Source organism: Moschus berezovskii, chromosome X (genome assembly GCF_049115385.1).
Source record: "Moschus berezovskii isolate FMDL1 chromosome X, NW_MosBer_1.0, whole genome shotgun sequence".
NCBI lineage: Eukaryota > Metazoa > Chordata > Mammalia > Artiodactyla > Moschidae > Moschus > Moschus berezovskii.
Window position 1 is genome coordinate 73,635,151 of NC_142488.1, and position 17,959 is coordinate 73,653,109.

Here is a 17,959-nt window from a genome sequence, read left to right on the forward strand (position 1 = left end):
GAAAGGCAATGCGAAAGAATGCTAAAACTTCCTCACAGTTGCACTCATCTCAGAGGCTAGTAAAGTCATGCTCTAAATTCTCCAAGCCAGGCTTAAGCAATATGTGAACGGTGAACTTCCAGAAGTTCAAGCAGGTTTTAGAAAACGCAGAGGCACCAGAGATCAAATTGCCAACATCCGCTGGATCATGGAGAAAGCAAGAGAGTTCCAGAAAAACATCTATTTCTGCTTTATTGACTATGCCAAAGCCTTTGACTGTATTTATCACAATAAACTGTGGAACATTCTTAAACAGATGGGAATACCAGACCATCTTGAGAGGCAGAATACCTGCCTCTTGAGAAACCTGTATGCGGGTCAGGAAGCAACAGTTAGAACTGGACACGGAACAACAGACTGGTTCCAAATAGGAAAAGGAGTACGTCAAGGTTGTATATTGTCACCCTGCTTATTTAACTTATATGCAGAGTACATCATGAGGAACGCTGGGCTGGAAGAAGCACAAGCTGGAATCAAGATTGCTGGGAGAAATATCAATAACCTGTGATATGCAGGTGATAACACCCTTATGGCAGAATGTGAAGAGGAACTCAAAAGCCTCTTGATGAAAGTGAAAGAGGAGAGTGAAAAGTTTGCCTTGAAGCTCAACACTCAGAAAAAGAAGATCATGGCATCTGGTCCCATCACTTCTTGGGAAATAGATGGGGAACAGTGGAAACAGTGTCAGACTTTATTTTTTTGGGCTCCAAAATCACTGCAGATGCTGATTGCAGCCAGGAAATTAAAAGACGCTTACTCCTTGGGAGGAAAGTTATGACCAACCTAGATAACATATTAAAAAGCAGAGACATTACTTTGACAACCAAGGTCCATCTAGTCAAGACTAATGTTTTTCCCGTGGTCATGTATGGATGTGAGAGTTGAACTGTGAAGAAGGCTGATCGCCGAAGAATTGATTCTTTTGACCTGTGGTGCTGGAGAAGACTCTTGAGAGTCCCTTGGACTGCAAGGAGATCCAACCAGTCCATTCTAAAGGAGATCAATCCTGGGTGTTCATTGGAAGGCTGATGCTAAAGCTGAAACCCCAATATTTTGGCCACCTCATGGAACAAGATGACTCTTTTTCCGTGACTCTTTTCACTCATGGAAAAGAGTCTGATGCTAGGAGGGGTTGGGGATGGGAGGAAACAGGGACGACAGAGAATGAGATGGCTGGATGGCATCACCGACTCGATGGACATGAGTTTGAGTGAACTCAGGGAGTTGGTGATGGATAGGGAGGCCTGGCGTGCTGTGATTCATTGGGTCGCAAAGAGTCAGACACGACTGAGCGACTGAACTGAACTGAACTGAGTGGACCAGGACCTTGTGGTCCAGAGGTGACAATAAGAAAGTGAAGGAAAGAGCCAGAGGGAGGGAGAGCGAGAGGAAAGAAAGAAGGAAAGAAAGAAAGACATGGGGACCAAAGCTCTGATGGAGCAAAGGTGCTTTAATGATTTTTCTGTGAGTATATATAGGCTGTAGTACAAGTAATTTATTTCGTTAATGATAAAGATCAGAAAACCAAATGTACAGTAACTGTTACCAAGGGAACAAGGGATAATAATGGTCACAGGGTCAAAAGACAATCCATATCTCAAGAAAGGGGGTAGAGACTAAGCAGTTTTGTCATAAAGAGAATGTTTACTAAAGGAAACTCAAGCCTGTCTCACACAATGACCTCAGTTCCTAGGAGTAGTGTGCTACTCCTCTTAAAAAGAAACAAAGGACTTGTGAGAAACAGCACGTAGGAATCCTCCTGTTAAACACTACCCGACAATAGTACTCAAAGCTATTATTTATTACAATGAAAGGATACAAACTAAAAGTAAATTAATAAAAGGAAAAGGCATATGGTTTTAAGTATAGTGGAAGCTAAGTATTAATACAAGGTTCTAAAGTCCACTCCCATTGGACTCATCTAATTTATCCACCAAAAACTATGATGACATATATGAAGTCTTGTCTACGAGGAAAGCTCACTAGATTTATCAGTGCCCAGGGTGTATTTTTTAGCTTTATTGAGATATAATTTACCCATTAAGCTACACAAGTAATGGTTTTAAGTATATATATGTACAACAATAACAACTGTTTTGGATAATTTTTATCATCATAGAAGTTAACACTATCCTCTGTGGTTATCACCTGCTTACTCCTTCAACTGCCTGCAGTTGAAGAACTGCACTTTTTTCCAAAGTGACTGTATAATTTTCTCTCTAGTCTTAAGAAACCACTAATCTACTTAAGTATCTATAGATTCCTCTATCCTGAACATTTCATATGAACAGAATCATATAATACATAGACTTTTGTAACTAAATTCATTTAATTTGCATAATGCTTTCAAGGTTAATCTATACTCTAGCATGTATGAGTTCTTCATTCTTTTCATGACTGAGTAATATTTCATTGTATGGATATACTGCATTTTGTTTAGATATTTGTCAGCTGGTGGATATATGAGTTAGTTACACATAGTAAAGTCATGCTCAAACATCTCCAAGCCAGGCTTCAGCAGTATGTGAACCGTGAACTCCCAGATGTTCAAGCAGGCTTTAGAAAAGGCAGAGGCACCAGAGATCAAATTGCCAACATCCGCTGGATCATGGAGAAAGCAAGAGAGTTCCAGAAAAACATCTATTTCTGCTCCATTGACTATGCCAAAGCCTTTGACTGTATTTATCACAATAAACTGTGGAACATTCTGAAAGAGATGGCAATACCAGACCACCTGACCTGCCTCTTGAGAAACCTGTATGCAGGTCAGGAAGGAACAGTCAGAACTGGACATGGAACAACAGACTGGTTCCAAATAGGAAAAGGAGTACGTCAAGGCTGTATATTGTCACCCTGCTTATTTAACTTATATGCAGAGTACATCATGAGGAACGCTGGGCTGGAAGAAGCACAAGCTGGAATCAAGATTGCTGGGAGAAATATCAATAACCTCAGATATGCAGATGACACTACCCTTATGGCAGAAAGTGAAGAGGAATTCAAAAGCCTCTTGATGAAAGTGAAAGAGGAGAGTGAAAATGTTGGCTTGAAGCTCAACATTGAGAAAACAAAGATCATGGCATCTGGTCCCAGCACTTCATGGGAAATAGATGGGGAAACAGTGGAAACAGTGTCAGACTTTATTTTTTTGGGCTCCAAAATCACTGTAGATGCTGATTGCAGCCGTGAAATTAAAAGACGCTTACTCCTTGGAAGGAAAGTTATGACCAACCTTGATAGTATGTTAAAAAGCAGAGACATTACTTTGCCAACCAAGGTCCGTCTAGTCAAGGCTATGGTTTTTCCTGTGGCCATGTATGGATGTGAGAGTTGGACTGTGAAGAAAGGTGATCGCCGAAGAATTGTTGCTTTTGAACTGTGGTGTTGGAGAAGACTCTTGAGAGTCCCTTGGACTGCAAGGAGATCCAACCAGTCCATTCTAAAAGAGATCAATCCTGGGTGTTCATTGGAAGGACTGATGCTAAAGCTGAAACTTTGGCCACTTCATGCGACGAGTTGACTCACTGGAAAAGACTCTAATGTTGGGAAAGGTTGGGGGCAGGAGGAGAAGGGGGCAAGAGAGAATTAGATGGCTGGATGGCGTCACCGACTCTGTGGACAAGAGTTTGAGTGAACTCTGGGAGTTGGTGATGGACAGGGAGGCCTGGCGTGCTGTGATTCATGGGGTCGCGGAGAGTCGGACATGACTGAGCAACTGAACTGAACTAAACTGAACACATTTTGCTTATTATGAATAATGATGCTATGAACATTTGTATACATAGAGGTATATCTCCATTTCTCTTGGATATATACATAGGAATGGAGTTGCTGTGTTACACGGTTATTTGATGTTTAATTACTTGAAGAGCTGCAAACTGTTTCCCAAAGTGACTGCATAATTTTATATTCCCACCTGCAGTGTTTGAGGATTCCTATTTCGCCACATCCTCCTTGACACTTGTCATTATTTGACTTCTGTATAGCCATCCTGGTGGTTATGAAATAATACTAAATTAATAGTTTTGACATTAATTTCCTTGATGACTAATGATGTTGAGCATCTTTTTATGTACTTTTCGGTCACTCTCTATCTTTATTGGATAAATGTCTACTAGGATCCTATTTTTTACATATATATATTTGTTATTATGAGTTTCTATATATCCTGAAAACATATTTTTATCATATATATGATTTGCAAATATTTTATTCCATTCTGTGGATTATCTTTTCATTTGATTCATGGTGTCCTTTGAAGCACAGATTTGAAAAATTTTGTTGACATCAAAATTACCTGTCTTTTTTCTACTCATAATATAGATGTCATGTGTAAGAGTCACTTGCCAAATCCAAGATTGTGAAGATTTACACTTTTTTTTAAGAATACTATAATTTTAATTCTTAAATTTGGTAGTTTGATCCATTTTGAATTACTTTTTGTGTATGGTGTCATGTAGGGAACAATTCTTTTGCGTGTGAATGTCCAGTTTACCCAATATCACTTGAAGAGACTATTATTTCTCCATGGAATGTTCTTGGCATCCTTGTCAAAAATAAGTTGGCCAGAGACCCATGGTTTTATTTCTTTGAAAGTGAAAGTCACTTATTCATGTCTGACTCTTTAAGACCCCATGGACTGTAGCTTGCCAGGCTCCCCAGTCCATGGAATTCTTCCAGCAAGAATACTGCAGTGGGTAGTCATTCTGTCCTCTATGTGATCTTCCAAACCCAAAGACTGAACCTGGGTCTCCTGCATTGAAGGTGGATTCTTTACCAACTGAGCTATCAGAAAAGACCTGATATGAAGAAAGGATATCCTTCCCACCAAATGTTGGGAAAATTAGATATCAAAGTACAAAAGAAAAATTGTTAATTTTAATTCATTTCTTGTATCATATACAAAATTAACTCAAACGGAGAATACAGCTAAATATAAATCCTAAAAACGTATACTACTAGATGAAGAAAAATCTTTGTGACCTTGAGTTAGATGAAGATTTATCATTTACTACAAGAAGAGCATTATCCATATAAGAAACACTTGATAAAAATTGGATTTCAACAAAATTTAAAAGTTCAATTTTCCAGAAAATTGTAAAGGAATGAAAAGATGCTATACACTATGAAAAAGATTTTCAACTCATATATCTGGTAAAGCACTGTTTCTAGAACATAAAAAGAATACTTAAAACTCAATAATAAGAAAAGAAAACACTAAATTTAAAGTGGACATATGGGTTAGACAGACATGTTACCAAATTGGTCTTCCCTGGTGGCTCAGTGGCAGAGAATCCACCTGCCAGTGCAGGAGATGTGGGTTTGCTCCCTGAGTTGGGAAGATCCCCTGGAGAAGGAAATGGCAATCCACTTCAGTATTCTTGCCTGGAGAATCCCATGGACAGAGGAGCCTGGCAGGCTACAGTCCATGGGGTCACAAGAGTCAGACATAACTTAGTGACTAAAAAACAATAAAAACAGCATGTGTCATTTAAGGCCAGTGTTTTCTTTTTTTATTTTCTATCTGGATAATGGATAATCTGTCTATCGATGTAATTGGGGTGTTAAAATTCCCCACAACTATTTTGTTAGTGTCAATTTCTCCTTCCATTTTTATTAATATTTGCTATATGTATTTAGGTACTCCTGTATTTCTATACATATATATTTAATATTGTGGTACCTTCGTGTGGGATTGATCCCTTTATCATTATGTAATGTCCTTCTTTGATTCTTATTGCATCTTTGTTTTAAATCTGTTTTGTATACTATAAGCATTGCTACTCCAGCTTTCTTTTTTTTTTCCATTTCTGTTTACATGGAGGCGATTTCCATCTCCTCACTTTCACTCTGTCTTTAGATCTGAAGTGAGCCTGCAGTAGGGAGTGTGTAGGTGGGCTTTGTTTTTTATTAATTCCAACCACTCTACATCTTTTGAATGGAGCATGTACTTTATTTACCTTTATTTGTAGATATATACTTGTTGCAATATTCTTAATTGTTTGGGGGTTGTTTTGCAATCATTTTTTTCTTCATTTGCTCTCTGCCCTTGGAATTTGATGACTATCTTTATTGTTATATTTGGATTCTTTTTTCTTTTTATGTATGTGTATATATTGTAGGGGTTTAGTTCGTGGTTACCGTAGGATTCATATAATATTTATATGATGTTTCATATGCATTTCTCATGATGTAATCTGCATTTATTGACTATGCCAAAGCATTTGACCGTGTGAATCACAATAAACTTTGGAAAATTCTGAAAGAGATGGGAATACCAGACCACCTGACCTGCCTCTTGAGAAACCTATATGCAGATCAGGAAGCGATAGTTAGAACTGGACATGGGACAACAGACTGGTTCCAAATAGGAAAAGGAGTATGTCAAGGCTGTATATTGTCACCCTGCTTATCTAACTTATATGCAAAGTGCATCATGAGGAACGCTGGGCTGGAAGAAGCACAAGCTGGAATCAAGGTTGATGGGCGAAATAACAATGACCACAGATATGCAGATGACACCACCCTTATGGCAGAAAGTGAAGAGGAACTAAAAAGTTTCTTGATGAAAGTGAAAGAGAAGAGTGAAAAATTTGGCTTAAAGCTCAACATTCAGAAAACGAAGATCATGGCATCTGGTCCCATCACTTCATGGGAAATCGATGGGGAAACAGTGGAAACAGTGTCAGAGTTTATTTTTCTGGGCTTCAGAATCACTGCAGATGGTGATTACAGCCATGAAATTAAAAGATGCTTATTCATTTGAAGGAAAGTTATAACCAACCTAGATATCATATTAAAAAGCAGAGACATTACTTTGCCAACAAAGGTCCATCTAGTCAAGGCTATGGTTTTTCCAGTGTTCATGTATGGATGTGAGAGTTAGACTGTGAAGAAAGCTGAGCACTGAAGAATTGATGCTTTTGAACTGTGGTGTTGGAGAAGACTCTTGAGAGTCCCTTGGACTGCAAGGAGATCCAACCAGTCCATCCTAAAGGAAATCAGTCCTGGGTGTTCATTGGAAGGACTGATGCTAAAGCTGAAACTCCAATACTTTGGCCACCTCATGTGAAGAGTTGACTCACTGGAAAAGATCCTGATGCTGGGAGGATTTTGGGGCAGGAGGAGAAGGGGACGACAGAGGATGAGATGGCTGGATGGCATCATCGACTCGATGGACAGGGAGGCCTGGCGTGCTGTGATTCATGGGGTTGCAAAGAGTCGGACACGACTGAGCGACTGAACTGAACTAAACTGAACTGACTCTGCATATAAATTAAATAAACAGAGTGACAGTATACAACCATGAAGTACTCCATTCCTGATTTGGAACCAGTCTGTTGTTCCATGTCCAGTTCTAACTGTTGCTTCTTGACTTGCATACAGATTTCTCAGGAATCAGGTCAGGTGGTCTGGTATTCCCATGTCTTTCAGAATTTCCCACAGTTTCTTCTGATTCACACAGTCAAAGGCTTTGGCGTAGTCAATAAAGCAGAAGTAGATGTTTTACTGGAACTCTCTTGCTTTCTCTATGATCCAACTTATGTCAGCAATTTGATCTCTGGTTCCTCTTCTTTTTCTAAATCCAGCTTGATCATCTGGAAGTTCACAGTTCAAGTACTATTGAAGCCTGGCTTGGAGAAGTTTGAGCATTACTTTGCTAGCGTGTAAGATGAGTGCAATTCTGTGGTAGTTTGAACATTCTTTTACTTGCTTTACTTTGGTATTGGAATGAAAACTGACCTTTTCCAGTCCTGTGACCACTGCTGAATTTTCCAAATTTGCTGGCATATTGAGTGAAGAACCTTAACAGCATTCGTCTTTTAGGATTGGAAATAGCTCCACTGGAATCCCATCACTTCATAGTGATGCTCATAGTGTTCATGGTGATACTTCCTAAGGCCCACTTGACTTCACATTCCTGGATGTCTGGCTCTAGGTGAGTGATCACATCATCGTGATTATCTAGGTCATGAAGAGCTTTTTGTATAGTTCTTCCATGTATTCTTGCCACCTCTTCTTAATATATACTGCTTCTGTTAGGGCTGTATCATTTCTGTCCTTTATTGTGCCCATTTTTGCATGAAATGTTCCCTTGGGATCTCTTAATTTTCTTGAAGAGATCTCTAGTCTTTCCAATTCTATCGTTTTCCTCTATTTATTTGCATTGATCACTGAGGAAGGCTTTCTTCTCTCTCCTTACTATTCTTTGGAACTCTGCATTCAGATGGGTATATCTTTCCTTTTCTCCTTTGCCTTTGCTTCTCTTCTTTTTACAGATTTTTGTAAGGCCTCCTCAGACAATCATTTTGCTTTTTTGCATTTCTTTTTCTTGGGGATGATCCTCATCCTTGTCTCCTGTACAGTGTCACGAACCTCCATCCATAGTTCTTCAGGCACTCTATCAGATCTAATCCCTTGAATCTATTTGTCACTAACACTGTATAATCGTAAGGGATTTGATTTAGGTCATACCTGAATGGTCTAGTGGTTTCCCATACTTTCTTCAGTTTCAGTCTGAATTTGCCAATAAGGAGTTCATGATCTGAGCCACAGTCAGCTCCTGGTCTTGTTTTTGCTGACTGAATAGAGCTTCTCTATCTTTGGCTGCAAAGTATATAATCAGTCTGATTTCAGTGTTGACTATCTGGTGATGTCCATATATAGAGTCTTCTCTTGTGTTGTTGGAAGAGGGTGTTTGCTATGACCAGTGCGTTTTCTTGGCAAAACTCTTAGCCTTTGCCCTGCTTTATTCTGTACTCCAAGGTCAAATTTTCCTGTTACTCCAGGTATTTCTTGTCTTCCTGCTTTTGCATTCCAGTCTCCTCTAATGAAAGGGCTTGTAGTTTGTAGCCACACCAAACTCTGTGGGTACAGATCATCATGTAGAAATAAATTGGTTATTATAGATGTTCTGGGCTTCCCATGTGGCACTAGTCGTAAAGAACCCTCATGTCAATGCAGGAGACATTAGACATACAAGTTACATTCCTGGGTCTTGAATATCCCCTGGAGAAGGGAACGGCAACCTACTCCAGTATTCTTTCCTGGAGAATCCTATGGACAGAGGAGTCTGGCAAGCTACAGTCCATAGGGTCCCAATGAGTCAGATGTAACTGTAGTGACTTAGCAAGCACAGACTTAGATGTTCTGTTTCATCTTTTGCACATGAATGCATTCATTTGCTTCTGGACATCAAAGATACATCTTCCAGATTATTAAATGAGAGCTACTTTCTTGCTTATAATTTAGGTTCTCTGTCTCTGTGGGGCAGCCTGTGTATTGCTGTCTCATTTTCATCTTAGTGTTATACCTCATTCCTTATTACAAGATACTATCCAGTTTAATAATACAAACTCATGCATGATGGGCCTTTTTTTTTTCTAATGGTGTATTTCATTGAGTTGAAGAACTGTGTACACCTTCGATACCATATACTTGCAATTTTTTTCCAGATTGCTTATAACTTTTTATATTCCCTATTATCTTGAATGTGAGAAAGTCTAACAAGTAGCCAAATTATATCACTCTTGTTTTTGTCAGTGTATAAGCCTTTGTCATTAATTTATAATAATAACACTGTATGAATAAAATATATAGTACATACTGTTGAAGAATAGAGACACTGAAAATACTAGTCACCCCTCTCCTTCAGTATTAGCTGGCACTCAGCTTGGGTTAATAAATTTATTGTCATGCTTTGAGTATTTACTATAAAGCATACTACTAAGTCCACATTATTTTACACTATGCATGCACCATTGAATGCTATGAGGGCAACATAACGACTGCCTGTATTTATAAGAATATGAATTCCTTTTTTTATGAAGGCTATACATTTTAAATGTTTCATAGTAGACCAAATCATTTATATATAAAATTGAATATATATATATATATGTTTCATAGTAGACCAAATCATTTATATATAAAATTGAATATATATATATATATATATATATTCAATGAATACTTTTCAGAATGGACCTACTTAATTTTTTCTCTTTTGTAAATACGTAAAGATTTTGAGTATATAATTAAAAATTTATCTTAAGGATTCTTTATGACCTTAAGAGAAACTGGATGAGAAGACACATCTCCTTCTGTATGAAAAGTCACTGTCAATTTCTAAATGGAAGCTATTACTCAGCATTCTTTGGCTCCTCCCCAAATATGATGCAGTGTTTGATGCCAAAACATGGGGAAAATGTTCTTAGGACCTAAGGCAATGGTGGAAAGAGATCTTCTGTTTTAAAATTAAATCACAATGATTTTTAATTTATTTCTGCCTGTGTACCTGAAAAACAGTTATTCCATACATTTACTGAACTTTAATTTTAAAGCTGAGGTACGGGTAAATGCCAGTGGGTTATTGATAGCTACATAAAACTGACCCTTGATAATACATTTACTATCAGGAAATTTTGCCATTTTGACATATCAAGCCCAAAGAAATTTTTTTTTTCTAAAACATGGAGATTGTATAAATTATAGGGATTATATTCCAGGAAAGAAAAAAATTGCCAGTATTCAGTTCAGTTCAGTTCAGTTCAGTCGCTCAGTCGTGTCCGACTCTCCGCGACCCCATGAATCACAGCACGCCAGGCCTCCCTGTCCATCACCAACTCCCGGAGTACACTCAAACTCATGTCCACAGAGTCGGTGATGCCATCCAGCCATCTCATTCTCTGTCGTCCCCTTCTCCTCCCGCCCCCAACCTTTCCCAACATCAGAGTCTTTTCCAGTGAGTCAACTCGCCGCATGAGGTGGCCAAAGTATTGCAGTTTCAGCTTTAGCATCAGTCCCTCCAATGAACATCCAGGATTGATCTCCTTTAGAATGGACTGGTTGGATCTCCTTGCAGTATAAGGGACTCTCAAGAGTCTTCTCCAGCACCACAGTTCAAAAGCATCGATTCTTTGGCGATCAGCTTTCTTCACAGTCCAACTCTCACATCCATACATGACCACGGGAAAAACCATTGCCTTGACTAGACGGACCTTGGTTGGCAAAGTAATGTCTCTGGTTTTTAATATACTATCAAGGTTGGTCATAACTTTCCTTCCAAGGAGCAAGCGTCTTTTAATTTCATGGCTGCAATCAACATCTGCAGTGACTTTGGAGCCCAAAAAAATAAAGTCTGACACTGTTTCCACTGTTTTTCCATCTATTTCCCATGAAGTGATGGGACCAGATGCCATGATCTTTGTTTTCTCAATGTTGAGCTTCAAGCCAACCTTTTCACTCTCCTCTTTCACTTTCATCAAGAGGCTTTTGAGTTCCTCTTCACTTTCTGCCATAAGGGTAGTGTCATCTGCATATCTGAGGTTATTGATATTTCTCCCAGCAATCTTGATTCCAGCTTGTGCTTCTTCCAGCCCAGCGTTCCTCATGATGTACTCTGCATATAAGTTAAATAAGCAAGGTGACAATATACAACCTTGACGTACACCTTTTCCTATTTGGAACCAGTCTGTTGTTCCATGTCCAGTTCTAACTGTTGCTTCCTGACCTGCATACAGGTTTCTCAAGAGGCAGGTCAGGTGGTCTGGGATTCCCATCTCTTTCAGAATGTTCCACAGTTTATTGTGATCGACACAGTCAAAGGCTTTGGCATAGTCAATGGAGCAGAAATAGATGTTTTTCTGAAACTCTCTTGCTTTCTCCATGATCCAGCGGAAGTTGGCCATTTATCTTTGGTGCCTCTGCCTTTTCTAAAACCTGCTTGAACATCTGGGAGTTCACGGTTTACATACTGCTGAAGCCTGGCTTGTAGAATTTTGAGCATGACTTTACTAGCGTGTGAGATGAGTGCAATTGTGCGGTAGTTTGAGCATTCTTTGGCATTGCCTTTCTTTGGGATTGGAATGAAGACTGACCTCTTCCAGTCCTGTGGCCACTGCTGAGTTTTCCAAATCTGCTGTCATATTGAGTGCAGCACTTTCACAGCATCATCTTTCAAGACTTGAAATAGCTCAACTGGAATTCCAGAATGGCCAAAACTTGCATTCATAACTTCTTATGGAAAAGCCCAAAGTTTCTGGTCAACCCAATGTTTCTAAAAACAAGGTAAAATTAATATAGATATACTGTAACCAATATGTGAAAAGCAAGTTTTATTTTGGCTAAATGATGCCAATGAATTCCTATTTAAACTAAAGATTAAGCTCCCTGAATATGAAGAGAATAAAATCCAAGATAAATGACCATGTTTCATTTTTGTGTCTTAATAAGCTCAATATAACACCTGTTTGAGCAAAAACTGTAGGCTCATGGCTTCCTTTAGAAATATCCAATAGTAAGAACCTATTGAAGGAAATGGCATTTTTTCCTTTGCACAGATTTGTGTGTGTGTGATGTGTATTGTGTTTGTCAAAGTCAATTTTTTTCATTGTTCTTGCTCATATTTTATTCTTCTCTCTCTAGCAGTGTCTAAAATTCAGCTTGTGAGATACCCAAGTGATGACAAGACTGTAAGATTCAAAGAGCTATCACCAACTCTGAGTGATAAGCAAGACTCACAGCAAAAGTTAATGGAAAAGTGCAGCCACAACCTTTTATCAAACCCAAATACTTTCATGGATAATAAGCATCACAGAAATGTCAGCCGCAAAATTTATGTCCGTAAGAGTTGTTACACAGAATATAGATACCAACAGAAATTTCAGAGTTACAGGTCTCAAATGAGTCCTATTCATTTCATAAATCCTCATGGTTACACCTCTGAATTTTTAGTGCCTCTCTGCCACCCTACTTCCATGAGTCCTTGGTTTGCTATATGTCCCAAGACTCACAGAAATAACACATACACTTATGCTAGAGCTCTTATATGTTCTAAATGTTTTGTACAAATCAATAATTTTTCTTTTCATAAGTGTCTCGTTAATTTTGATGATGATTCAGACCCTTACTGTCCTTTATATCTCCAAGTTCCCTTGGATTATAAATATTCTCAGAGTTCCAGAACTATTAGACACCACAAGACTTCTCGGAGCAGCCCATTATCTCGATCCTTGGATCCTGAGCATCCTGTGGGCATCTGCTGCCCTTTCCACCAAGAGGATTATAAATATTCTTTAGGCTCAACTTCTTTTTTACACTGTGAAAGTTGCTCAGCTCTCCAGAATCTCATGGGATCTACTGTTATTCATACCTTTCCAATGAATCCTCAAAATAATATCAGCCATCATAGTACTCCTGGCCCAGGCAATGTCATCAACACCAGCAGCATTGCTGGCCTTGAAAGTGAGGGTAAGTTTAAACTTACTGCCAAATTTGAAAATGAGGCCAATCCTGATGATGAGACTAAACTGGTCAATACTGGCAATCTCAAAGATAAGACCAAAGACAAGCCTCTTTTTAAAGATGAGGCAAACCATGAAGATGAGACAGACTCTGAAGATGAGAAAGAACCTGAAGATGAAACAGACCCTGAAGATGAAAGCAATACCAAAGACAGGAAAGATCCCAAAGATAAGTCTGACCCTGATAACACTGATCCAAAAGATAGTAATGCTGAAAATGATGCAGGCACAAGCAATGAGTCTGATCCCAGCGGTGATGCTGACTCTACAAGTGGAGCTGATCCTAACAGTGATGGTGACTCTAACAGTGGAACTGAATCCAACAGTGAACCTGACTCTAACATTGATAGTGCCACTAACAATGAGGCGAACTCCAAATTCAATACTGATTTTGAGGAAGACAAACACACCAACAATTCACAAAATGTTTTTGTCCTAGATATTGATGTTTATCAGAAGTGTACTACTGACTCCAATAATGACTCTAATCTTAACTATACCTCTGGACTCCAAAATGGAGCTGGCCCAGACTGCACTTCTGGTTCCTGCAAGGGTGCTGGTTTCAGCATTGATTCAAACAGTATCATTGACCTCAACAATGGACTTGGCCCCAACAATGCACCTGGCCCTAACATTAATGAATCTGACCTCCAGAACAATGGCTCTGGACCCCAAAATATAAGACTGCATCCCTTCAGCCTTGGACCCAGAAGCAGTGTCTCTGGCCCCAACATTAATGGCCTTAGACCCAATAATAGCCCTGTCCTAAACAACAGTATCCCTGGCCTCAACAATAATAGCCCTGGTCCCAATAATAATAGCTCTGGCCTTGAAAAAAACCCTAATTCTAGCTATAATGCCAGGCTTAGTAATGCTTCTAGTCACAATATTGCCTTCAGTCCTAAAAGGGATGCTAACTCTGTCTATGAAACAAAATCCATCAGTGCTGCTGGCCACAACTATGTAGCTATTTCAAACTGTGGTTCAAACCTTGAATATGTCCCAGGATTTACCCATGCAGATTCTAATTTTGTAGATAACCCTAACTATATGGCAACAAATAGCTATGCTGCCAGTCCCAGCTCTACTTCTAGCACTGTTAATGTCACTGATACCACTTACACCACTAGTTGCACTGGTGCTATTAGCCCTACTTATACCAACTGTGCCTCAGACACTAACCATGAGCCCAGATTTACTCATATCATTGGCTCCAACTTTGTCATCAACCCCAGTTATCATATCATAAATACTCATCATAATTCTAGTACCAGCAATGCTAATAATCTCTCTGAGACCAAATCAGAAATCAATTCCAGTTCCTCTATTCCTAATATTGTTTATGGTAACTCCTCAATTTTTGTTGCTGGCACTAACTATATTTCTACTCCTGAAAAGTTGACCACCTCTAACTTTTCGGATACACCTAAGCTTGATAGGAGGTATACAGTTTTTGATGACTACAAGTTTGGTCCCTGTTTCAAAGATTATCCTGGCCCCATGGACTCTGTTAGTTTTAGGCATGCCACTGAGTTCAAGGATGTCCTTGATGCCAAGGAATCTGGCTTTTTAAAAGATTTCTCTGATGTCCAGAATCCCATTGTTATCAAGGAACTTACCAGCTTAAACTTTCACTCCAATTCAAATATTCCACTCCCTAGTTTTGATATTATAGTAGAAGCTGAACCACCAGATGTTGTGAAGTTTGCCATGCCATCACTTGCTGTGAATCAATTTTTTAAGGTAAGGTTATACAAATGTAGATTTTATTTTCTCTCATTTCCTACAATTCAGAGGGTTACATTGAACAGGCTTTAAAAAACTCTATTTTTCTTTACTTGAATATCCAAACAATGGAAAACAGGAGACAAGGTGTCCAGTATTACTTCTCCTTTGGCCCTGCATCCAACAACATGTTTTTTCCATTTAAAAGATCAAGCTGCTAAACAACTGACAAATAGCAGAATGGCCTTGATTGCACTGTGACTGGTTAATCTACCACTTTATCAAGGGTTTCATAACATACTATCTAAATCTAGTAATGTTTTACCTACTTCCTCTCACCTATACATGGCAACCTGTACATGGCCTGGTATTCGTTCTTTCCTTATATGTGCAGAGAGAAAATATAGTTAAATGAACTTTAAATACCATGGATCAAGACATTTTAAACCAACTATCTCTCAAAAATCCCATTTTACGAAGAAGGTTGTTCAGAAATAGTCATGATATTCTAATCTCCCACTTAAATAAATAAAATTTGAATTAATTAGATGAAATGATATTTGAGAACAAAATAAACCCAAACCTTTGATACTTTTGACTTAAAATTTACTGCATCTTGTTTCCCATGAAAATAAGTAAAACTAATATATTTTAATAAGTCTTTATCAAATGTTTCTTCTAACACTCTGAATTGCATACACAAAGATTGCTGTTTGATAAACTGTTTTTACCAGCAGCAAGTAATATTCTTTTTGATTAAACTTTACCAGGATGTTGTCACTGAGACATAATTTACTATGCTTTGAATTTTAGCCTTGTTATAGTTCATTAGACATGATGAACAAACATACTTAATTTGGATTGTTGTGTCTGTGTTCATAAGTGTGCAACTTGAAATAACTGTTTTCTATTAGGATGTGTCAGTGAATCTAACTTTGTGTTCAAAATAAGGCATATATTCTTATAACCAAAATGAAAGTACAAAACCAGTATCTTCTTAATGCTCCTGTACTTTAATAGAGGAAAATTTTGTGGTTTTCCCAAGAGAACACACCTCCAAGGAAATAGTTGTAATTGCTTAGTATGAATATATACCTTCTCTATACGTAAACATAAGAGTAATGTTGGTCAATGATAACTAATAAAAATAATATTGCTCAGATACAAGATTTAACATTACAGAAAAAAAAAGAGATTTTTCCCCAGGTGTTTTTCACAAATGAAATTTTACAGCAGTATGAAAGCATTTAAATATGCTTTATTTTATGGCTTTGATATTTTAGCTTAATGAAAATCTGATTATAATAAGTTTTAGCTTACTAGTTAAGGAATGCAGATAACATTTTGCAGTTCATATCATAGTATCTAAGAGCTGTTTCCTAAATTGGGCTATGTAAAATATGTTGGTTTTGTGTGAAAGCTATACACAAAAAAATCAAATTTTTAATGGAAGATATTTGATTCCCCAAAAACCTAATAATAAAAAGTAGTTCTTAATAGAACTTAATAGACTACCATAAATACTATGCTGTGGGTACATAAATTCCAAACTTTTGACTATGGCTATGTAATGGAAATATATGCAGCAACTTTATTTTCATTGAAGATAAACAGACTTCACAATACATTCATCAGTAGCTTGAGAAACTATGTATTTTGCTTGCCTTCACTAACAAAGTATTTTTCTGGAAAAAATAGGTGATTGTTTTTCCTTAGAGCATTGATATTTTCACATATTCCTGGTTTGTTATATCCTTGTCCATACTTACCTCACAATTATAATGGGGATAACAAAAGTGCTTTCCCCACTCAAACAATTTAAGAAGTGAGAGAAGCTCACTTTAAAGGAATAATTTTTTTTTATTTACCATTTATAAGTGAACCAAACAGCCAGCTCAGCATCAGAACATATAGTCAATCCATTCATACCATCTTAATTCATTCAGTCATTAAGCTTTTAATAATTAAATAGCACAGAATGCTTTAAAAACATACAGACTAAGTGGAAAAAATAGTTCCCTTTAAAGCGCTTGAAGTTTACTTTTCTTAACAGGAAAACAAGTGGATGTTTGAAGGTAGAAACTATATGAACACAAATAAAATAGCTTCTTACTGAGTTTCCAGAATGTTTAGAAACATTTTGGTTGCTTAGATCACAACATATCACCAATGTATTAAAATAGTTGTAAATGTGTATGTGTGGACTATTATTCTGGTTTGCACTTTTCAGAAACAACCAAAATCGTAACTCCTGAAATCTCTTTCTTTTTGTGAAGTTTATCATTGACTTCCATGGATAATGGTATTAGAACTATGTTACTCATAATCTACAGTCATTTAATAAGTTATTTAGCTACAATTCTGCAGAAACAATTTGATTCCATATAAAAGATAAAATTAGGAGTCTACCTTTCTTAAACTGTGAAAATAGCTTTGATTTATTAATAAAATTTGCTCAAGAATTTAACTTAAGTCCTTGACAGGTCCAAATATACAGAAGAATAGTTGCATTAAGGTCATTCAAAGTGGTGACACTTCTAATTTAATGGTAGATTTTTTAAAGTACAAAGATGAGTTAGTAGTGACACTGAAAAAAAAATTTCCACATAGTACAGTCTATTATAATGAGAGTTGTGTGAATATGGAGTTATTCAAACGTTCCTAGCAGCTGCTGCTACTGCTACTGCTAAGTCACTTCAGTCGTGTCCGACTCTGTGTGACCCCACAGACGCCAGCCCGCCAGGCTCCCCTGTCCCTGGGATTCTCCAGGCAAGAACACTGGAGTGGGTTGCCATTTCCTTCTCCAATGTGTGAAAGTGAAGTTGCTCAGTCATGTCTTATTTGTAGCGACCCCATGGACTGCAGCCTACCAGGCTCCGCCGTCCATGGGA

General features: G+C 37.9%; 1 protein-coding gene across 1 annotated transcript in view; it reads left to right on the forward strand.

Annotated features, from left to right (window-relative positions):
- LOC129563949 (uncharacterized) overlaps positions 1-15,637 on the forward strand; it is a 55,993-nt gene extending 40,356 nt beyond the window's left edge. Inside the window, 1 exon segment of the mRNA XM_088833946.1 lies at positions 12,469-15,637. Within this exon segment, the coding sequence (XP_088690072.1) occupies positions 12,469-15,161 (2,693 nt within the window). The 3' untranslated portion in view covers positions 15,162-15,637.
- Positions 15,638-17,959: the final 2,322 nt, after the last annotated feature.